At 41.0% G+C, this 23,756-nt stretch overlaps 2 protein-coding genes across 6 annotated transcripts in view; both read right to left on the reverse strand.

Annotated features, from left to right (window-relative positions):
• The window catches only part of fmnl3 (formin-like 3), a 32,761-nt gene extending 25,811 nt beyond the window's left edge, over positions 1-6,950 (reverse strand). For all 5 annotated transcript variants that reach the window (XM_063463069.1, XM_063463067.1, XM_063463068.1 and 2 more), the window contains exon 1: positions 6,379-6,950. In XM_063463069.1, coding sequence (XP_063319139.1) covers positions 6,379-6,492 — 114 coding nt within the window. In that variant the 5' untranslated portion in view covers positions 6,493-6,950. The remainder of the gene's footprint in view (positions 1-6,378) is intronic.
• A 270-nt stretch (positions 6,951-7,220) lies between these two features.
• esyt1a (extended synaptotagmin-like protein 1a) lies at positions 7,221-22,797 on the reverse strand. Its single transcript, XM_063464429.1, has 31 exons — positions 21,994-22,797; positions 21,121-21,162; positions 19,320-19,454; positions 19,107-19,180; positions 18,784-18,856; positions 18,603-18,692; positions 18,456-18,511; positions 17,237-17,357; positions 16,831-17,007; positions 15,777-15,859; positions 15,553-15,601; positions 15,193-15,282; positions 13,631-13,726; positions 13,481-13,552; positions 13,318-13,404; positions 12,951-13,100; positions 12,358-12,540; positions 12,103-12,279; positions 11,917-11,999; positions 11,766-11,814; positions 11,576-11,665; positions 11,274-11,369; positions 10,020-10,091; positions 9,837-9,923; positions 9,526-9,672; positions 9,232-9,350; positions 9,002-9,097; positions 8,772-8,903; positions 8,574-8,679; positions 8,417-8,466; positions 7,221-8,302 (listed from the first exon to the last, which is right to left on the reverse strand). The coding sequence occupies exons 1-31, from the start codon at positions 22,312-22,314 to the stop codon at positions 8,275-8,277; spliced, it is 3,231 nt and encodes a 1,076-aa protein (XP_063320499.1). The 5' UTR covers positions 22,315-22,797; the 3' UTR covers positions 7,221-8,274.
• Positions 22,798-23,756: the final 959 nt, after the last annotated feature.

Below are 23,756 nucleotides of genomic sequence, written 5' to 3' on the forward strand. Positions count from 1 at the left end.
TGGAGAAACATTTAAAAGTTTTCTGAATCAGACCAATACTTGGAGGAATTGCTTCCTCAAAGGGAAGGTTATGTTTTAAGAAGAAGTGGTGCAAATAAAATAAAGCAGAAGCAAAACCAATACAAAATCAAGACTCCCATCAATAACCGTAACTATTAAGAAAGTTTCCCATTGTTTCTCAATATGACTTCATTAAGTTCAGACTTAACATAAAAACAGAACTGTGATCGTAAGAAATGAGCACATTAAGGAAGATTACTAAATGACACTGAAGATGAGCATGAGACATTATTCATCATGTTACTAAGGTAGGTCTATACCAGAGACAGCATCAAGCTGTACTTCTTAGCATCTGTTTAAAAAAAGGATAGCTGCAAGGTCAGGGTTCCCACTGTACTGAAAAGGAAACCACTTCTTCAACCTACAGCCCTGGTGCAGCTGCGTAAGCGGCACATGCAACCCCCCACCAAAACCCCCCCCAAAACATTTAAATAAAAAAATTAATAAGTAAACTACTTGTACAGAATAGTATAGTATTTTGGGGCAATATACTTATTTGAACTATCAGTAAGTTAGCTAAATGTGAAGCTAAAGCGAGCAGAGGGTTAGCTTGACGTAACCAAATAGCTAACGTGGTTCTGTCACACCACAACACTTCATTTTTATTTTTAGTTTGTTTCTTAGTGAACAAATATGGGAGGTGTAACACATTAACAAGAAAACCTCAAAGCCTTTGAACTTTATAGAGACTTACAGTGCTGTGCAAAAGTCTTGAGCCATCCCTCATGTCTGAATATTTTGTTTCCAGGGAGCCAGACCTTTTTTTCTAATTACGTAAGCTAGTTAACAGCCTTTTTCACAGTACTGTACATGCTTTAAAACAAAGTAGCCTTTTAGACTTGATCCTTTTTATGCTATTTATGCTAACAACCCTTATCTGTGGGGTCAGTATTCACATATAGCTCTAAGCAAGCATTGAGCCAAGTGACCAAAATGCCAACTTTTTCTTAAAAAATCTGATCTGATCTATATGTACATATTATATCACCCAGCTGTAACTTAACCCTTGCTTTCCAAAATAGCTACTAGGAGAGAATAAGTGAAGCAGTAAAGCCCTGAACCAGACTGGAGAATTGTAGCCTCAGGGTGCAGAGAGCCAGGTGGATAGCCTTGTGCTGAGCCCCCCACCCCACCTGCTTGGCTGCTCTAGGACTAAGTTATTAGTGTGCACTCAACTCCCATAATCCCTTTCTTTCTGAGACAGAGTGGTGGGTGGCTGAGCCAGATGTATATAATGAATGCAGCTTTTCCCTCTGAGAAAAGAAGCAATGTGGAATAGGGATATAATAAAACTCAAATTATCATCAAACAAATTAAAATGATTTAGGTTTTATGTCCGATAAACACATCACTCAGCTTGAATCTATTAGTTCCTCTTAAGTGGAATCCAGCAGACACTACGGCTTCCCTTAGATCTTCCCCATCAAGAAACAGTGATGTAAGACATGGCACTGGAGTTACATTGTCAGCATTTCACTACATCTGACAAATGACACAGATCTAACCTTCTCTTTAGTTTTCCCAACATTTGCTGCTGCTTAATCTCAAAACCTCTTTCATGAGCAATCAAAAGACGAAAGAAAAACTGCAACAGCACATCCACGCATGACGCAACTTGATGTCAGCGTTTAATAGACACGGAGAGCTGAGCGGAGCAAGATGAATGGTTTAGGGCGGTTTCCAGCGCAATCAAGAAGTGAAAATAATCCTACACTGCTCCTGTAACAGCTCTTAAAGATGTGTGCGGCGTTTAAAGATGTTGGTAAAGCCATTATAACCAAGAACAGTGGCAGGCCGCCAGTTCAAAGGGAATTTTCCTTCTTTTGAGGTCTCCTGTGGCCTCAGCCTAGACCAGGCCACAGGAATCCAGCAGTGGATTGGTGCACAAACCTGGAACCTTAAAAGATCCCAGGCTTTGAAATGCCACTCACTCATCTCACATTATTTTTATAAAGACAGAGTCATATGGAGAAAGTTACTGTGCAGGGCAAAGCCACACTGAGAGTGAGTTCGGGGAATGGGAAGGTAGGAAACACTGACTGGGTGAGTGAATGAGAGGCTCCATATCCATCTGGAATTGCACAAAACCAAGGATAAGTGAGAGTTACCAAGGACAAAGAGGGGGTAAAAGGAGCCAAAACTATTAAAAGAATTCTACCAATGACCAAGATATAATTTTACAAATATGGCTTTGATGTATTTACACTTGTCTGTCTGTGGGGTCTACAAAGATCTGTATCGCAAGCTTAACTTAATGGCAACGTTATGCATCAGTAGCAGCATGGAGGGAACACAGTTCTCATTGTAAGGCAAACCAACCACAACTACCACTGGCTACAATGCAATTTCCCCTGTAAAATACAGGAAGAAAATACCAGGCAGCTGTTTCCAGCCGCACAAAACTGGGCTGAAACTGTTTCTGAAGATGCTGGACAAAAGAGAGGAGATGGAGTGAGAAGATGCTTTTAGCACATGCAGCCGGTTAAACCTGACCCAGGCATTTTATTAGCAGACCACATGAACTAGTCGAAGCCAACCCAGGGGTCTCGCCCCTCCTCCGCCGCCTTCAACAATCTACAGTAGAGAAATTCTGTTAAAGTCATTAGCCCACGCATATTACTACGCTTGCAAAGGCTGCTGAGCCCATGACATCATTATGGGCTGCTGTCATTCCAGTGGGATGTCTGTGTGCTCTGTCTGAGAGAGAGAGAGTTGGGCAGTCCCAACCATTTGCACCAGCATGCCATCATGAAGCACAGAAAACACAGTGGTCCAGAGGAGGGGAAATTACCCATTTCAAAATATCCATTTATGGAGCGCTGAAGCTGAAGCGAAGCCAGTTATGTCTCTGCAAACAAATACTGAAGAAAGAAATCAGCTCAGTTTAGAAAGAGTGATGTGAAGTGTCTCAGATGCTTGGCACATGCGGTATGATACTATGGGAAGTGCACCTCGGGATCCAGCCCCAGACAGCCAAGCCATGAGGTTGCCTTCCAGAAGAGCTCTAACTGCAAAATCAGAAGCCTTTGATGTAGCGCTATCTCACAACAAACAGCTAGCAGGGCCGAGAGAAAAGCGCTGTCTGATAAGGACTTGAATATATAGAAGAACGTTGCACTTTCCCACAAAGTAAAGGAAATGTGGAGCTATTATGGGCCAGAGTGAGGTGGAGGTTGGAGAGGTTGAAAACTTTTCCCACTCGAAAACACAACTGAAATGTTGAGTCTACTGCTCCACGCATAGAAATCATCTGCTCTGCACGGCTGAACATAATAACAGGGACCGATTTGTGCTGCAGTACTTTTAAACAGCTAGACTTTTCCTAGGCAGGATGTGTTGATAAAAAAAATATCCAAAAAGTGTTTTTATATGTGAAATACGAGTGAAGTTCTTTTTTTTCTGACTTTTTTTTTTTTTTTATAGCCACTCACTTCATAAAGAAGTTATCTGCATCAAAGGGACATGCTGTGGGCTGTCGTAGTAGAGCTTGTAGCATAGCACAGTATGCAATTGTCGTAACAGCTGAGATATAGCACAGCATTCAAAATCAGGGGCTGAATGGCTTCTTGCTGCGTTAGTCTCCTCATACGAGAGCTTCACTCCGTGGCTGCTGATTGCTCTGGCAAGCAAATAATGGCTTCATTCCAGAAACATGGAAGGTCCAAGAAAGAGACCGTCTGAGTGATGCTGCGAGGATCCACTCACATCTTCGGTGCTTGATGCTGTAATTAGGGCCTTAGACAGCTGAAAGTCAGCGCTGGGTGTGGTAATGTTGAAAATGTGGAGTGAGGAGCACAAAATAAGCACCCATGGGAAATTAGGATGCTACTGTTTGACAAGGAAAATAAATAGAAACAGAAAAAAGTCTGAATTTTAGATCTTGGATTACTCAGATTTCAGCTGAATGCTGTTATGTGTCAGTATGATAGGCAAGGAGCCAGGCGGAGGTGGAAAAAGTATTCAAACAAGTAGTTTAAAGAAGTCCTGTGAGTAATACACTGTGACTACAACAGCTAGGAAGGAAACATGTCCTGGTGATCGTTCCAGTACCAAAGTTCCCTTCAAATGTTGTCTCAGATACAGTGCTGTGCAGAAGTCTTGAGCCACCCCTTACTTCTTTATAAATGGCTAGGAATATAGGAAACTGACATAAATGAGAATGCAGTATATAAGGCAAAAGATTTTGTGCAATTCTAAAGAGTTTGAAAGTCAATATTGGTAAGTTGTCTTCATGAATATTTATCCAGGCTTCTTCCTGGTTGTTTCAAAGCTCTTCTTTGGTTGTTGGCTGCTTTTTGTTTTTATTCCAGGGCAGAACTCTCCAGTGTGTTAACAGTGGCTGTAGACACCCGCTGTATAAGACCTGTTGCAGCTGATTTTCAGTCCACTTCTTGTGTAATTTGGCTCAGCTGAAAGCCCAGGTGCATCTCTCAGGTCCCCTGTCACGACTCAAACACATGACTTCCACATGTTTCAGAGAGTTTTTAGGCCTGCAACTTTTTCCTCTACTTGTTTCCACAGGTTTTCTCAATTTTTCTAAGATCACGTTGCACATTATGGTGAATGTTTTCAGCTATTAGCTCTTTTGAGATCACCTTAATGATGCAAAAATACTGTTTTATGCCTGTGAAACTGTGTTATGTTTGGCATTTTTTTATAGATTCAACCAATGAACCAACCTGGAGAAATATTGTTCAAGACCGCTTTAAAAAATGGCAATAAAGTCGGGTTACTTGGAAGTCAAATATACAGAAATTAGAGATGGCTCGATACTTTTACTGTATTTCTATGACAAAAGTGGACTGAAGTAAAATCTTCCTTTGAACCCTCATCACAGCCTCAATATTATATCATACTATAAGGGCTCCATGGTTTGCGACCAGCACACCCGGGCTGTCCCATCTAAACTCAAAGTTTCCTGGCACACGCTTACTGGCTTCCTTGTTAAGATGAGAGGTTAGATGAGAGGGCTGTCACCACTCATGCACGACAATGTTTAAGTCTGACATGGCTGAACAGCAATCTCACAAGATGTGTGCAGGAAATGAAAGTTTCAGACCAAGTCTTGCACATTAACCCTGATAAAACCACAACTTGTTGCCACTACTTTTTGAGTTTGTTAAACTGAATTAAAACGTTAAGTAAATGTCATGAAAGAGATTAAGGGGGATTCTCTGACAATGAGAGTTTGGAAAACTTTTTAGAGTAAGAGGCTTTACATAAAGAGAAAATTGAATAAAAAAAAAGATGGACGGATGGAAACATATGTTTTCTTATTTTTTCATCAGATGGCACAATACGAGACTTTATGTGGAATACCCAAATTAAAACTGTCAAAGTCGAGCTGCTGGCTGATTACATTCCGCCCACCTAAGTGGAAAAACCCCCCAAACAAAACCAAAATTTTCATTACAGCATCTCCTCTTCACTTCAGCGCATGAATAATAAAGGAATCTAGACACGCGATCGTGCTTGAAAGAGAAAGTAGCCGTAAAGTCCCGCTTTGTGATGTGCTGAACACTGAAATGCCCCCTCTGACGCATAAATGACACCCTGTCATCCTTGCTCGACTCCGCTGATCGACTGGGAAGTGGGTGTCGACGGTGTGCTCACTATTACAAAGCGTCTAAACGCCTAAACTCAGGCCTGATGTGGAGGGTGTAGGGAGGAGGGGAGGATACTTCGGGTGTGGGAGTTTTGGGGGAATTCAGAAAATGTTGTTTTTTAGATGAGTCGCCTGCAGCGAGAGGGGCTAAACTAAATAAACGCAGACGCAGAATGCTGTGATGTTCTCCGTCAAGGATATGCAGGAAAATGTCCTCCATCCTGTAGAGGAGAGGGGAAAAAATCCCGTTTACCTCTCCCCCTACCAAACACCACCACCTCCACCACTCTCGCCATGCCGCGCTCAGTATGTGCCACTTCAGCCAAACGCTGAGTTGTCTGACTTTTGGAGAGACAAAAGAACCGCAGGAGTGGGGAGAGAATGAGGGGCGGGACGGAACGGCACAGGTCGGTTCATTTAATACATCAGCAGCTCATAATGGTCCATAATAGTCCAAATAAATAAACAAATAAACAATAAATAACAAATAAACAAAAAAGAGCAAGAAATAAACTTTTTTTCATATATAGAAAGAACAAGACAGTCCACTATATGGGTTGTTTATAATTGTGATCCAGTGCTTTAAGTGAAAACAAACCCACCACCGACAAGTTTAAAAGCTCAACAAGTTTAAAAGCAAAACACATACAGCTGTCTACTCGACTATTCGACCGCACCGTGGCAAAAGTGCGGTTATTAGCCCGTTAACTTACCAAAACAATGGCAAATTTCTCCTCCAGCTCGGTGGGGTCAGGCATGGGCACCTTCAGAGGCATGATGTGCTGCTTCATCTCCGACTGGCCGTCCACACTCTCTATATTACCCATTTTAATGCCTTATCCTGCCGTCGACTTGAAACTTGCCTCAGCTTCTTACGGCGACAAGAATAATCCAAGTAAAAGAAGCAAAAAGAAAGAAATCTCCAAAGTATTCCGAGAGTCTCATCCGCGATTTAATCCGAATAATCCACTTCTCTCCAAAAACAGATTATTGAAGAAAAAAAAAGGGAAAAAAGGCTGACACTGCAGTAGTCCCTAAATGCCATTTACCCCTAATCACGCGTTTAAGTTGACAGTGTTTTACTCTAGTCTCTTTTTTAAAAGTAAGAGTGCAGCTGCTTCATCTTCCAGAAAGTAGCCTCTGTTTTGCCTGGCCAATCCATTACTTACAGCGAATTTTCCCCAATGACAGATAACTTTCAAAACCCGACCGACAGTTACTTTTAGGTGCTGCTCAACTTTCTTGGCTCCGACGTGTTTCCATTCATTATTGTTGTGTGATCCTGATTAAGGTCTTTGCTGTTGCCTCCACTCAGAGCTCAGGGTTTTCTTCTAGAGTCCTGCCCGCATTGGGGGTGGCATGCCTCCTGTTGGTCTGACTGCATGTCAGTCATTGCAATCTGTCTCCCTCCCTCCCGCCCCTCACATCTGTAAGCAGTGAGCCTGCATACAGCTGGACGGAAAAGCCATTTGTCAGCACTTTATCGCGACCTGCTGGCAAGAAATTGCCATGACAAGAAAGATCATTAGAGAAACAAATAGATGACAAAGCTGGCTTGATTCACAGGAGTGCAAAGTTTAATCAACAGCTTTAGCAGATGCATGATGATATGTTGAAATTATCAAAGCACAGCAGTTTTCCTTTTTACTTCTGACACTCAACGCTGTTTTTTTTTCACCCTTTACCACAAATCAGTGTCTAAGTGTCTGCAGTGAGGTGAGACATTATGGGACATGGAAGTTGTCCTGGAACAGGTATACAATAATCTGCTTCTCATGAGGTCAAAACAGGTTTTGCGTGTAAAAATAAAGCATAAACATGACTGTAAGCCATCAGCCATTTGCATTTAGGACTACAAACACATGAAAACACAAAGGAGCTCTGGACGAAACATCTACAAAGTTTTCTCTTTGTAAAAGCACAGTGATTAAGACTGCGTACAGTATCGTACCTCTGTTCTCAGTGGAAATTTGACGGTGAAGGCTTGTAACACTTTGATTTAAAAAAATTAACATTCAGAAAGTTCTGGTTAAAACATATAAAACTTCATCTGGAACATATTTCATAAACACTGACAAACTGTGCACAGTTTTGAAATACTTAAGGCAGTAATATAAACCCACATAAACAAAGCCATAACAGGAACTATTTGGAGACTGTAAAAAATAAAATTCAAATAAATGTTTTTCCGTTTTGGTGGATGCTGAAAATCCATAAAATGTTGTCGTACCTTTGGAAATTGGACAAATATATAAGCCCTTTTAAACCTAAAATGCAAGAGGACTTTTTGCATGCTTTAAACACACATAACCTTGGTTTGTTTTGCAACATAGTTGCATTATTATCAAATATTTATTCAGCCTAACTATCTGCCTGAGACAGAATGGATTCAGCACAGTTATCACTTTACGAATATTTAGCGACAAGTAAACTTTTGCTCATAAATACTGATGGACTGTGTTTTTCTGGAGCAGATATGTCATTGTTTTTTTTCTTCAGTGATGGTGGAAATTTTCATTTAAGCTGAATATACAGACGCACAAATCACAGATCACAGAAGCAATGCTTATGTTTGAAAGTAGATGCCTGAGGATCAGGCGTTGGTTCTTCTAGTTGCTCTCTGCTGCCAAGTCGTACCTGAAAATAAAAAGAAAGAAAAGACAATGCATTGTTTTTTGTCATGCTTAAAGAAGAATAAAAACACTTCACTGTGGTTCTTATAATTCATGCATGAAAGGGTTAAATAGTTACCACTGTGTGACACCCGTCTTGAGGTCAATTTGGTCCAGGTCCAGCTGCAACTGAAGGCAACAAGAGAGAGAAGAAGAGTCTTGAGATTAAAGCCAAGAATTCTACACAACCTTGGGCAAAGACGAGCTGAATTTCAGACATGACCGATTACAAATACCTTGCCGATAAGCTCCCTCTCTCGGCTGATGAAAGAGACACTGTTCTTCACAGACAGGTCCAGTCTTCTCTGAGAGGATTCCTCGACTGATAAGTCAAAGTCAAACCTACAGAAACGAGCAAGATTAATGTGGGAGAGGTCAGCCTCTCATCCTCAGACTTCTTTCGCTATAATCACAGCCCTATTTGTTTGTCTTGCCTCTCATTAAATTCTGGGCTGAGGTCTTTCTTCTTGGTCGCAGTTTTCCTCTTGGTGGTGGCCTTCTTGTCAGGCAACAGGATGAAGGAAACATACGGGTCTGCACCATCCTTGGAACGCGCTACCAATGCTCTGTCAGTATAAAGAGATCACATCCACAACGTATGATGGTTTTTCTGCTTAAAGTGTGATGATGATGATGGGATGGGTAATGTATGGCATATAGAAACCTGCAGGAGTGAACAGTGATGAAAAGCCGGTTTTCCTCCATGGAGTAACCGATGGTAAGCTTCACCTGTCCTGCTGAGTTTGGGTTGTCACTCACCCTAAAGACACAGATGAGAAATGATATTTATTTACATTTGGGTGTCATTTGGACAGTCACTTAAGTATATTACTGCGCTTACAGTGCAGGTATGTACCACACAACAGGACTACTATACCCCTATGTGTGACTCACATGGAGAATCCAGGTCTGTGTCTGAGGTCCAGATGAGAAGGATCCCATTTAGGGATGACGTCATCGACACCTGCCTCCCCTACAGCCCCACGACACACTGCCAGCTGAGTGTCCAGGATCTGCAAGGTATATTAAAAATAATCACTGAATAAAAATCATGACTCAATAATTATGACTTAATAATCATCATGGAGCAGTTTAGATAATGGCACACAGTCAGTAAGCACTTAGTATAGCATTGCTCCAAGAAAAGCTACTACAGCACAGTGAAAATAAGCAGCCTGTCTGCAGTACCTTAAGTATGACCCTCAACAGTATCTGGCTCTCTGGCAGCGCTCCATCCAGATTGAGCCAGCGGTCCAGAACCAAGTCTGTCTCAGCCAGCACCTCCTTCAGAGGAAGCGTCAAAGAGCCGAGAGCCTGGCCCCAGCTGTGGGAAAGCTACAAGGAAACAAAGACATATAAATAAACGCACACATTTTCTACTTCTTTTATTTGTGTAAAATGTTTTAGTTTTGACACGACATGACCTAACAAATGGTGTGAATCAAATGCATCTACTTTACATCCTCATGATTCAGATAAATATAGATAATGACTCGCACCTTGACTGTGAGTATTTCACTTCTGGGGTCACTAACCAAAAAGTGAAAGCCTTCATCCCATCGAGGGGACGTGGATCGCTCAGAGATCTTTAGAAAAAACAAACAATAAATGTATGACTTTTGTGAAACACCATTTTTTTCCCTTTATTTTCAGTGAACATCTTTAGTGAGTTAAGAGCCTACCTTGGTTTTGTATGAAACATTTTTAAGGATAATCTCAGCTCCAACTTTTGGCTCCTTTCCACTCTTCTTCAGCTGAAATAATGTACAAATGATTACACTGCACTACAGGAACTGTAAGCAACAGCATCAGCGTGGAAATATAAGACAAACAGTTTGTCTAACCAGCTTGAAAGTCAATATTTGGTGTGACAACCTTTATTCTTCAACACAGCTTGAACACTCTTAGGCAAGCTTTCTTGTCATGTCTTTAAGTAGACTGCAGGAATAGTTCTCCAGGCTTCTTAAAGGACGTTCAAAGCTCTTCTTTGGATGTTGGCTGCCTTTTGTTCTGTTCTCTGTTGGTACATTTCTGCATTCATAATTCCACAATTCAGGAACATCCCCAACACCACTGTGTTTTAAAGACAACTGTAGACACTCACTGTTATACCGCTCTACTGAGCAACACTGTACATGATTTTGGCATGCCACTTCCTCTTTTGTCCTCCACTTGTCCAGTTTCCTCAGATATTTTTAAGGAGACGTTGTGCCACCATGTGAAGACCTGCCAAGTTTTCAGCTAATAGCTCTTTGGGAATCACCTTGTTGATGTAAAAACACTATTTTATAACCGTTTTTCTTAGATTAAAATAAATGGGCTGCTAGTCAAGAAGCTCCCACAGATACAGTTTAAAATCGGTTCTGTTAAAGCAAATTGTTATCTGTTATAGTACGTGTAGACACAACTGCAGGGCTGTAGCTCAGGAGTTAGAGCAGGTCACCTACCAGCTGGAACGTTGGTGCCAACTGCTTGCCAAATATTCTTGGCCAAGATACTAACCCCAGTTTCCTCTATGAATGTGTGTGACTGTTAGATAGAAAGCACTTGGTTTTGAAAAAGCATGTGAACGGGTGTGAATGAGACTAGTTGTATGTAGCCCTTTGAGTGCACAGAGTAGAAAAGAGCTATAAAAGCACCAGTCAGTTTACCATTTAAAATACTGGTTCATCCTTGAAATAGGTACTTTTTTATGCTTAAAACATAGACAAGTGTTTGTGGCTAAACAAACACAAAAAGGCATTCTTCCGAAATGACCAGGCACAGCAAACTGAAAAAGTCTGAAAAAAACAGCCAATGTCCAAAGAAAAACTTTTTAAGACCTCCAGAAAGTCTCTAGAACTATTGCTCTTAAAAGAAATGTCACAAGAAAGTCTGGCTCATTGGAAGCAAAATATTAAAAAAATGACCATAAACACTCATCGATATGGTCTCACCGGAAGGCCGTGGGCACGCTCCACATACACAAACACCAGAGCAGCTGACGGCACCACCTTGTTTTGGAAAGACTGCAGGGACTGGTACTGCAGGATCTGTAGAAAAAAGGGGCAAAGACAGGAGAGAGAGAGCGTTTCAGGAAGACACTTGAAATAGGAAACTTGTGGTTCATATTTCCTTTGCAGCACTAGCTTTAAGTTTAGGACACAAAATCTTTTGTGTATTTTATTTAACTGTAAGTGTATTTAGCTAGGTGCGTCCAAGTCATTAGACAATGGAAAACAGAAAACTCATACTGAACCTGCTCCAGTCTGGATAGGTCAGAGACCCTCGGCAGCCACTCCAGCATTAGGTGAACTCGACCAGACTTCACATCATTTAGAGTGTACCACTAAAACAAAAGTATTACAAGAAATGCACGTTATGATAAGAATACAAATGTAAATATTTGCTATATTATATGGTCATGTCTTTTTAATAATGGCACACACCGTATCGGTGTATTGTGCGCTGATGATGTCTCGTAGGCTAAGTTTGAACCTGCAAAAAAAAGGCACAAAATTTTATCCTTCATTTTTCAGTAGGTTTAAAAACAAACTAGTCAGAAATGTTCACGTTTTTTTGTGTAATGTCAGGACTCACCTTCCCAGGAAGTCATCCTGATCAATGTCCTTATCAAACAACTCAAACTGGATTTCTTGACCTGGAAGCTGGGTCAAAATAACCTAAACAGGAAAAAAGAAATCAAGTATTTGTAATCTAAAATTGAATGATCTGATCAGATGGATAGAATAGCTGACTAAGTGAAACTTTTAAAAGTGATAGCACCTCATAGAGTTCGTTCCAGACAGGGTTGAGGTTCTCTTTGATGGTGTGGCTGCGGAAGGTTATACCACCGACACGAATCTTGACGTAGGGGTCGCTCTTCCCCTTCATCATGCCACCCATAAAGTTGTCCTTGGCAATCAGGTTTTGGGCCTCCACCAGATGGATTCGCAACACTCCCTGCAGGCAGACAGTGGGTGTGGGTGTTTTTGGAGTATGTGTATTAAAGTGCTGTCTGCAGCTTTTTCACTTTATTACCTCAGTTCCAAACTCTGGATCGGGGGTGGTGTGCTGTGGTCGTGTTGGCTGAGGTTTAGTCGACCCACCGGGTCCTGAAGGGTTCTGGTCTGATGTAGTTCCCCCCTGACCTGATGTAGACCCAGGGTCTGTGGGGCGAGGAGAAGGAGTTGTAGGACTGGCATCGTCACTTAGCCACAAAACCTAGCAGGAAACAAGAAATATGAGCAACAATGAGAACCAAACAGTGATGTTTTATTCCCTGTGATAATCAAAAAAGAGGTTCACAGCTTTATATAGAATTTCTGCCACTGAAAAAACATTTTTCTGCTTCCATAAGTCAAAGATTTGGCTTATTATATCAAAATTTCATGTTGTTTTCTCAATTTCAAGTTATATTCTCATAAAAAACAGATAAGAATTTCAACATTTTTAGATAATAACCCAAAATTCTGACTTATGGTGGGAATTTGCTTTGGACATTTGATATGAACATTGGAGTTCATATCTCACTGCTTAAGGCATCTTCAGGTATTAATTTATTACAGCAAACTACCCATTAAAGTCTGTGCACAAAAAAAGTGCTTAAGTGTTTGTGTGTGTGAAATACCAACCCTCAGAACAATTTTGATGAAGATGCGGCTGGCTGAACCCGAATTCTCCAACTGGAACCACTGATCCATGGTGAGCTCGGGCATCCCCACAAGACGGGCCAGAGGGATTTTTAGACTGCCCAAGGACAGAGCTCGGTCGTCATCTTTTACCTGATTGAAACACATCAAAAAAGGTCGAGTTAGGGTTAATAGCAATGAGAAAGGCAAAGTAAAGAGGAGAGTGCAGTTTATAGAAAATACATCAACTCTGAATTTAAACAGATGGAAAGGTAAGCTATAGTGAGGTTTTTAGGTATTAGGTATATAGCTATACCTTAACTCTCATCAGCTAGCTGAGTGAGTTCGGTTGCTACTGAAGATGACTCACCTGAATGTCGATATTTTGTTTGTGAGGATCCTTAATGAAGAAGGTAAAAGCATCTTCCCACACTGGGCTGGTTGTACCGTAGCAAGTCTGCAAATGCAAGAATAAATCATTAATAATGTCCAGAGGCCGGAGGGAGGTATTCATCACTAGTTTTGCCTCTTACCTTGCTCTCTTTAGTTTTATCCTGAACAGAAATCTGTACCATCGGGCTTGGGTCCTTATTACCTTTTCTCATCTATGACATTTGAAACAGATCAGTTTGGGTAACAGAACAAAACTGAATCCCACATAAATCAAACTGTGATGCTCTTACAGGCAGCTGATAAGCCTGATCAAGATAGACAGCTAGGATGGCAGCAGACGGAGGTTCAGCCATCTTACTGGTCAAATTCTGGTTCTTCGCAATCACCTGGTAGAAGAATAATAGAAAAACATGTGAGCAAAATTATGTACAAGTCCAGTGTCCTACCAGTTGTTATTTTTTAAAACATCTTTCCTATTATTATATGGGTGAAAAATAGCAGTTTGATGTGTCACAGTATTTTGTTCTAGTGAGTATGATTACAAGTTAAACTTTTTATTTTGTGATCTGTGATGGTTAATCAATAAATAACTGGATGCTTGGGATTCTTGTAGTTGTAGTAAACGTGCAGTTTAAGACAGCAGACGACTCATCTGCGCTCATCTCTAGTGGTTCCTTTGACAAATTTAAAAAATATTAATAAAGGGAAATCAGCAAGGTTTTTTTTTTTACACTTTTATCTATGATTGTGGTTCTTCCCATTCTCCATTTGTTTTTTCAAACATTATTCTATTATTCAATTATTAGTATTTTGAATTTGACAGTAGAAACAACAAGAAGGTGCATGCATTCAGCATAGCTAGGTGACACGTATAGAGTGAATAATAAAAAAATCTTTAAAAAAAATTATATTAAGAAAAGAATACAGGTCTTCCTGCCACTGACCTACTTCAGTATTATTATTCTTCAGAAAATTACAGATGAAATTTTTTCTAGCTTGTTTTTTTGTGCGGTTTTGTGCACTCACTTCGGTTATTTCCTTAAGCAAGTGTGAAATTACACAAGTTGTTTGTTTCTTTCATGGGAAAGCTATACACAATGTGGCAAGTAAAGTCCTGGCATCACAAACCCTCTGCACAAATATTCAATAAGTTCAAATTAGGTTTAAGAGCTATCTCTTCACCAGTGATCTGACTACACATATATGTATGTGACGTCTCTTTCCACATACAACAGAACAGAGAACCCTTCTAACAGTTACATTTAATGTAAGCATTGGGGATATAAGGGTTAAAGTCAGAGCAATGTGATGACCAGTTATTCATTTATACTGCAGTCATTTACAATGTGTGTTCACAGTTTGGGATTGAACTAAAGAGCAAGCTTGGAGCCATTCTTCCATAGGTCAGTTATCGTTCACATCTGTTCTCCATGCATGCAGTATATTCTGCCATGACTCTTTACACTCACTAACAGCTTATCCCAGATGTCATAGGTTGAGAGGCAGGGTACATCCTAGACATGTAAACAGTCTGTTGCATGGCTCACACATAGAAACAGACACTCACATGCATGCCTATGGCTAACTTTTGTGTTTTGTGGCTCCAGTCAAACTGCTCAAAAATTGATCTTTTGATAGTAGAGGCCGCTGGTCCTGTTTACGACATGAACCATCTAACCTTAGAGTTCTCAGGCTGATCGTCCTTTCCAGTCTGTATTTCCAGTTTATTATCATATTATGAAATAAAGTCAAAGATTACATGGCAAGAATATAAGAAGACGGAAAAAACTACGATCACTGTCACTGCACAGCACTGAGAAAACAAGAGCGTTAGACTCTGCTCTAGCCTCACCTCACTCAGTCTGTCAGCAGAGGACAGCAGAGAGAGCCACTCAAGCCGGAGGTGAACACTGCCAGATGCGACGTCCCTCAGATCAAACCACTGTGTAAAAAAGACAGAGGGCTCATTACACAAACATTTTTTTTTATCTGGCTGAATTCTTGAGCCTGAGCAGGATGGCAGAACTGAAGGTGGCGTAACAAGAGCAGATCACGAGGAGGCACGTGGGTGTCTCCTGTGTCACATGCTAACCGTTATGCTGCACTGTTTCATCACATTTTTCAGGCCAAAACAATTTCACAATTTGTTTACTGAGAGAGAGAAAAAAAATGCAATTTTTAAGTCAAAAACCTCCCAAGCGTCGCTACTCACATCATCCACAATTCTGGCCTTCTTTACAATATCAAGATCAATTTTGACCCTGGAAGAGAGACAGATAGAAAGACACAGAGAAGAAAATTGATAAATCCCAGAATAAATGAGACCAAGCTGTTCAAATTTCAGCAGAATCGTGGCCCGACATCGCAAAAGCAGTTATGGAAATGGCATGAGGAGCACATAGAGACAGAGTAAATGAATGAAAATGAATAAGCTACCTCCCCAGGAAGTCATCCTGGTCTGGGTCTTTGTCAAATACTTCCACTTCCAACTCCTGACCAGGTACTTCATGGACAATCACCTGACACACATACACACACACACACATAAATGGACAAATACACAACACACACAACAGATACACAAATATATACACCAATCAGCCACAACATTAAAACCACAAGCAAGCGAAGTGCGTAACAGCGACCATCATTTCATTACAACACAAGGTTCTACTGGGAAACCTTGGGTTACTTTACTATGTGCTACCCTCTTAAATGGGTCCCACCCCCCAGCCAGTGCCAATGGTAGTCTCCAACAGTGGTGGTATTCCCGAGCAGGATAATGATTACTGCCACACCACAAAAGCTGCTCAAAAATGGTCAAAAAACAAGAAAAATTAGGGCCTCTAAACTCCCCATATCCCACTCCGATCAAGCTGTTCCAGGACAAATCCAGCCCCCACCCTTAAACCCCATATTCCAAAGGATCTGCAGCCAATGTCCCAGTGCCACCTACAAAGGTCTAGTGCCCAATGTCCCAGTTAGAGCTCTTTATGCAGCACATGGGGAAAGTGCACAATATTAAGCTGGTAGTTCTGATCTTGTGCAAGAATGGCATAGATAAAACCACATATCGCATACAAAAGAGCTTGCAAACAACACAATGGCAAGAACTCTTCACTACTGTGGTAGGTAAATATATGTATATAATTTCATATCTATTTAGTTCATGGCTTGAATTTCATAAACAAAGTGAAAAAGATAAACATGTTCTGAGCAAGCAGTTTTCACAATTCTTGCTTATCTGTGACACAGCAGCTTCCTGCAGAACTAGATAAAATCTCCACAAAGCTGTTTATCTTAGAAGCACCAGTGACATACCTCCTATCAAGGACTTACTGCAATCCCTACAAAGCAAGGACACCAACATGAACCTATAGCTTTTGCCACATAAATTGGTTGGAGGAGCTGTACTCGAATGTCAAGGCAAAGCCATATATCTCCTGTTTCTTTACACAGGGCATATATTCCATACTCGCAGCCCTCTCACCTCATACATCTCCCTCCACTGCGGGTTCAGGTTGCTGTCGACGTGATGAGAGGTGAAAATCTGGGTTCCAACACGCAGCACAGCGTATGGGTCTGACTTCCCATCGATTAAGCCCTTGATGACCGTGTCCTTGGCGGTCAGGTCCTCAGCCTCCAGCAGGTGAATACGCACAACTCCCTAGCATGTGCGTAAACATGCAAAGAAACCAAAACAAAACAGGGATACAAAAATAAAATCAAAAGGTTTGTTGACTGGTATCGCCACAAAATTCGATTGCATGCGTTATATTTACTATGCGACTTACTGTACGGCCTTAAGTCTATGTGTTTGCAGCTAATATGACGATCACACACATCTGCATCAGTCTATGTAATTTGAAAAGGTCATTCGTCACTGAGACAGTTACCCTTGGGAGAGGGGAGCGGAGTTGCGCAACGTGCAGGTCGGCCACCAAGGGAATAGTGAGACGATTGGGGAGCACCAGGTGGGAGGCAATTGCATCCATTATCATAGTGTCCGACATGGCACTGCAAATGAATGCAAGGATGATGTTGGGCACGCACAGGGAGGCACATACAGACACACACACAGGTTATGTGCATCTGTCCATGCATAAAAAGAAAGCATGAAAACCAGCAACAGAACAAAACAGAAACACCCACTGGTTAAAGATGAGGAGATTTCTTAAAGTTATGTAGACTGAAGGATTAAAAGCATTGCCAAAGGGAATACTGACGCTGTATCAGAAATACATTTAGGCCTCTGACAATGCTTTAATCCTATGTTTACTTTTATTGTTTGGTCTTTTTTTTTTGCAAAAGTACAATTTACTGTTTATTCCACACAGAGCAGAATAAACCAGCATACACATAAGCACACTGAATATGAATTGACAATCTATCCCACAGGTGAGACTATGCCTTCTATATAAAACTATACACAGTACATTGTGATTAAATTCTAGAAACATAAATAATGAGGTTGTTATTGTCCACATTTTTGTCTGATTGTTGCTGAAAAATTCCCAGAACAAGACTTGAAATCCCCCAAATATAAATGAAGGCACTAGTAGTTGAAAATCTTTATTGATGTATTGTGTAGTTTGTTAATGAATAAGTACTTTTTAATGCTCTTTTCAATACTGCACCAGGAACGTCTTAGAAGGAATTACTTATAATAAGATGCACTGGCCGTGTTTGTTTTAGAGGAGTAACATGTCAACCTACCCAAGAACTGCACACACTGATGTGTTTTTTTAAGAGTTTTGGACAGCAATGGATATGCATAGAAACAGATGAATAAGCTACAGTGGATAATTTACTCTTTTTTTCCTTGTAATTTCATAGAGTTTGCTGACAAGAATAAAAACTGAAGCTGTTACCAACATTATCCTTTAAGGATGCGACCACACAGAGCTGCCAGTGAACAGATAGGCTCTTTAGCTCTGATCTGTTTGTTTTGGAGTTCAGTTTAATTCCAAGAAAAGCCTCTGTACTACCAGCGGCTAAATAAATAATAACCTCTCTGAAACGTGTAAATAAGATCCATAACGTGCAACTCCAACTTTTTCGGCAGGTTGCACAACTCGAGTGAGCATAAAGATCAACTCCATCATATAGACTCACTTCAATCCAGGGATATCCAAGAGGTTGGTAAGTCCAGTCCAGTTGATGTCCAGTTTCTACACATATGATACAGATAAATAGACATGAATAAGTAAAAGGCCTTGCATTACTGCAAAGTGCAAAGTCATTAAACAAAAAACCACTCACAGGCCTGCGAATGAAGAACATTGTGACAGCTCCAACCAGCGGTATGTTTCCAATCAGAGGCTCAAGGATCACACGCAGCATCCCGTGAAGCTGCAAAGAGAAAATTAGATTCTGAAAATGTGTTTTCAGGCCACTTAATTACAGCAGCAATGTGAGAGTATCCCAGTGATTCTTCTCGTACCTGGACTCCTTTTACTCCAGCTTTGCAAAAGTACTTTTTGATTTCAACATTGATCTCAACATCACCGGCATAGCTGTAACAGAAGGGAAGCGACAGATCTAAAGATAAGTGTTTAAACAAAGGAAACAGCTTGTGCAAGTTATGACGGAGCTGTTTTCTTTCTGTATTAAGTAAACACTGTTCTGTTGTTCAAGACAGGGCCAAGCCCTTGCAAGAAGCTTTAGAACACTTCAAGAACATTTTAGCATTTGACTTGACCAACCTATTTAGGCAGGTAGACAGAGGGATAACAATTAAAATTAATCACAGATGTGTTGGATTACCTTAAGTACAAATCCAACATAACTTGTCTCTTATCATTTTCCGTATGAGCCTTTACGCCAGCCACCTTCAGCGCCTGTGAACACAGCAGCTGCTATTAAACAAAGCAAACAAGACTGACAGAGACTTGATGACACAGCATTAGCAGAAAAAGTCAACTGTAATAAACTGAAATTGTTGTGTGTGGGGGTGTGTGTGACAGGCCGCTCAGATACCTTGTCGCCTATGTTAACCTTGGTGAAGCTCAGAGTCTGCAGATGAATGCTAGAAGTACGGATGGCAGGAGCAATGATTTCCACAAGTAACTTCTCCAGATACTGGCCAATAAAGGGCCAAGCCTGCTGCAGGATCTGCAGAACACAACACATGGCCACTGGAAAGGTTTTTATGTTTCAATAAGGAAAAGAAAACCTACCTCTAAAAGAGCAGTATGAGATTGCATACGTACACTGAGGAAAACAAAGCTCCCTTCACACCACGCACTGAGGATTGCATACATTGAAGGACATCTGGATTAAGATTATTTTATATTTTCCTAACAAGACATCAAACAATGTTTCCTATTTTTTCATTTCTTCACATTTCTGTCTGATATGCATTTATGTAGATATTAGGCATAATGTCCAATAGTGCCCATCCTTGCAATTATGAAGACACAATTCTAGATCGAGATCACATCTATGTTTAATCGAGCCCCACCTCTGCTAACAAACCGACAAACCACACCAATTGCACAACCTCCTTGTTAATCAGATTAGAATGCAATCCATATCAATGTAACAAGTTCAAGTGAGGATATGGGTTGCATTCTAATTTTATTAACTCTGTCAGGGAAGTTATGTAATTGGTTTGATTTGTCTGTTCATAAAATAATTTCAAAGAAAACTGATGGGAGTAAAATGAGAAAAAAGTGTATTTCAGCTGTAATGGGACAAGAGGTAGACTAGAGAGAGAGAGAACCCGTGCAGACATGGGAAGAACATGCAAACTCCAGGTATTTACATCCAGGACTTTCTTATTGAGAGCCACCCAAGTCTTAAGGAAATAATTCATAAATTATTGGTCTGTAGAGTAAAACATTAGTGCAGTAAATTTCATTTAATATATTTACAGGGAGTCTGTGTGATGCCTTACTTTCACCAGTCTTATCAGTCCACAGAGCATCACACTGGTGTTATCTTCAGCATTTCAGTGAAAGAAGTGCAGCAGTGGTGCTAAATCCTTTTAGCTACAGTTTACCAATCCTCTGACCTCTACACTGTGACTACACTTCACTAGTCATTACTAACATTTTGCAGCTCACCTGTGCATTATTTATGTTACACTCATGGACATGCTTATAACAGTGCAACTCTGTACGTTGTTTTTCATATGCACATGCACTACTTTTTTAAAATTCACACATGCAACAAAAGGTGAGAACATTTTGAGGCTGCCTCGGCTTCTTTACAGCTGGAAGTGAGGTGCTAGGTCATGTGTCAGGAAACCTGCAGGCGAGAGACGTGGGCCGGGTGACAGATGAGTCCAGCAAATTGCTATCCCACAGTCTGGGCTTCTGTCATCGAGTTCATTGTATTTTTCCCCCTCCAAATGGGTGTTTTGTATTATTAGTATTCACATCCACGCTTTCTCTGTGCCTACGTGAAGCTGCTGCACTGACAGAGACAAAGAAGCTGCGATATGATCCCGGCCACTCTCACTGCCTCTTAATCACACCAGCAGATTATCTGGACTGATGGAGAGCATGCAACTGGAGCCGGGTCCCTTAAAGTCCACACAAGCGCTCTTTATCTTAATATTAAATTGGAGACACTGAAGCTAATATACAAGTTAATCAAGTGAATCGTGAATGCCTTATCTTCAGTTTGGTTTTTTTGCAGCTTCCTTTGCTTTGTTAAGACATCAAATGAAGAAATCATGCAAAGAGTTGCATGCTGAACCCGATATTTCGAAAAATATGAATTTCTCATAGAAATCAACACATGCAAAGTTATGCAGGAAATAAAAAAAACATACCTTATTGACCCACTCAACTTTTTCCACATCTGGAAAGTTGACCTGTGAACAATAGTGTAAATAAAATATTATTGTTTTTGTTTACTTTTCTATTTGAACAGAAATTGATAAAAAAGAGTTTAATTTCAATGCACTTCTTCTTTGTTACATCATCTTATTTCTACTAAGAGTGTGTACATATATGTTAAAGCTAAAAGAGAGGAAAAACAACAAGTAACACTGATATTGTCACTAAAAATATTTCAGGAAACCATAAACCGCATGATGCACATTTAACATCACAAGGACACACACACAGACACACACACACACCCTCCAGCTCTCTTTCCAGATATGGTGGTCTTTGCTTCTGCTGTGAATGTTGTTTATGACTCATCAGGTTTTTTAGGAGCCAGATAAGGTCAACAGTAGCGAAACGGGAAGAGGAAAGCCCACGGATAATTTCTCATACCACTGGATGAAATGACTTGTTCACTAGAATCACAGATTGCTGTTGCTGTTTCACAAGTTCCTCTAAAGCTCACTGCCAGGCTTCCACCTTTCTACTACAAAGTCATCATCATGATATGTTAGTTCACATTCTGTGAGAAGGCAGCAGTTCAGACTAATTCCCCAGGCAGTTCACATGAGGAATGTCTAAATATAGGGAAATTAATAAGAAGGATTCTCGTTCACATATCAACATTATTAACTATCGCTTCTATTCGTGAGAGTGCCGTGAAGTAAAAGTCGACCTGACTTTGTGTTTTCACTTGAAGAATTATAAAAATGAATAATATTGCCACAAGTATCAGCCTGACATTTGTGGCAGATGTGGCGTGTGATGCACTCTGCAGAGAATGACTATAACAGAAGGGGGGTGTCAGTACTCACCCAGGGAGGCAAATCTCTTTTGGCTCTGAAAACCGTTTGAGTGGTGAATTCCCTCTCGTTCTCCAGGAGGTACATGGCAGACTTGAGCCTCATCACTTTCTCTTGTCGCCCGTGTTTCCATCCCATGTAGATCACCAGACCGAACAGAACAATGCTGACACTGAAGCCATAATATCCGGCCAGGTACACTGGTAGCAGAGCACCCAGGCATTTCCCAAACGACCACAGCACACTCACTGCGCGTTCACCCTGGGGTTGGTTCTCTGAGACCGGGGCTAGAGGCTCCGTGCCGATGCCCGGCTCTGCATCCGCGGTTGGCATGGCAAGATCCGACTTCACTAGCTCGATCTGGTCTTCAGCTTTTCGGCTTCTTCTTCTTCTTCTTGAGTGGCAAGGGATGGGGAACACTCACTACCGTTTCACCGCGATAACCATGGACAGGTCGGCGATAATCGGCGAGCGTCGGACTGTCACTTCATGGTCACTTTTCTTCGACGTGCACCGCGCAGTTCCGCAGGGCACTGAGGGTTATTCCGTCTTGCATTTACGTGTAAAGCTCCTGCAACTAAGTCTCGAGAGGGCGGGCTTGGCTTCAAGCCCTCCTTCACATCCAGTAGAAACCCATACCCTAGAATTTACTTGTAGCGTCATGCACTGCTCAGGCGGAGCGTGTTACCGATACGCAAAGCGAACGAATGTTTATCGTGTAGGAAGACACCACGGGACACTTTTGATCAGAGTAGCAGTTAATCCAAACGACACACTGCTACCAGAGCACAGTAGTATGTCTAATGCACAGGCTGCTCACCCCGTTATCTTTCTTTGCATGACCGGAATAAATCCTCCTGCTCGCGCAAGCGCTCATCCCCACTGCAGTATGCAGCAGCAGCTTTAACAGATGATCATGAAGGCACCAACAACTGATAAACATGTGCTCAGTTCCTTTATCGACAGGTCTGTATCAGCTGCAGGAGGTGTTGTTGTTGTCGTTGTTTTTTTTTGTTTGTTTTTTTTTTGGAGTTTTTTTTACAAGACTGGGTCCAGGAGGCACAGTCGTGACACCTAAGGGATCTGCGCCATCTGACTCTGGCGTAATAATTACGCACCTGTTTAAAAAAAACCCCAACAACAACAATAATAATAATAACTAATAGTGAAATTTTCATGTCATGTGTTTTTCCACTCCCACTCCCTTTTTTCTTAATAGCTTACATTTATGGCTAGAAAAACAGGCCAGGTTTTAAATAGCCCCCTTGTTGCCTTGGATACAGCCAGTTATCAGTAGTTGCTTGGAGGGATACGGATTTGATGATCCTTTGTGTACATAGACAGGAAGAACACACTGTCAATAAACAGCCAAGTCCTATAAAGCAACAAAATTTCACTGTGAGAGTCCACGAAATGCGGAGATCATGTTTTATGAAGCTTGTTATTCTCAGAATTTGCAGGGTTTTATTAGAGCCACAATTTCTGTTCTTATAACCGCCACAAACCACAAACCCTTGTTTATCACTTACATTTCGATTTTGGCATGTTATAGCTTGATATTTAGACCCAATTTGCCCCCCCCCCCCCCCCCCCCAAAGATTTTTACTTTCCTAAATACAAAGCACAAATTCAGAGTGTCAAAGTGCAAAATAGTTCCAGACTTCTTTTCTTTTTTTTAAAATAAATTGCTCATCTCCAGTGTTGAAGATAGACCATCATGCATTGCATACTCTGGAATATTAGAGCACACATACAACGTTCTTTTCTGCATGTGT

Source organism: Pelmatolapia mariae, linkage group LG20, assembly GCF_036321145.2.
Source record: "Pelmatolapia mariae isolate MD_Pm_ZW linkage group LG20, Pm_UMD_F_2, whole genome shotgun sequence".
Taxonomy (NCBI): Eukaryota; Metazoa; Chordata; class Actinopteri; order Cichliformes; family Cichlidae; genus Pelmatolapia; species Pelmatolapia mariae.

What these genes read in the sequence shown, in the direction of transcription:
- esyt1a (XM_063464429.1), bottom strand. Translation starts at nt 22,314, where the DNA reads ATGCCAACCGCGGATGCAGAGCCGGGCATCGGCACGGAGCCTCTAGCC. An exon ending in ATAAAACTAAAGAGAGCAAG is followed by an intron (nt 13,405 to 13,480) that starts GTAAGAGGCAAA and finishes TTGCATTTGCAG; the next exon opens with ACTTGCTACGGTACAACCAG. An exon ending in ACCTATCCAGACTGGAGCAG is followed by an intron (nt 11,370 to 11,575) that starts GTTCAGTATGAG and finishes TTTTTTCTACAG; the next exon opens with ATCCTGCAGTACCAGTCCCT.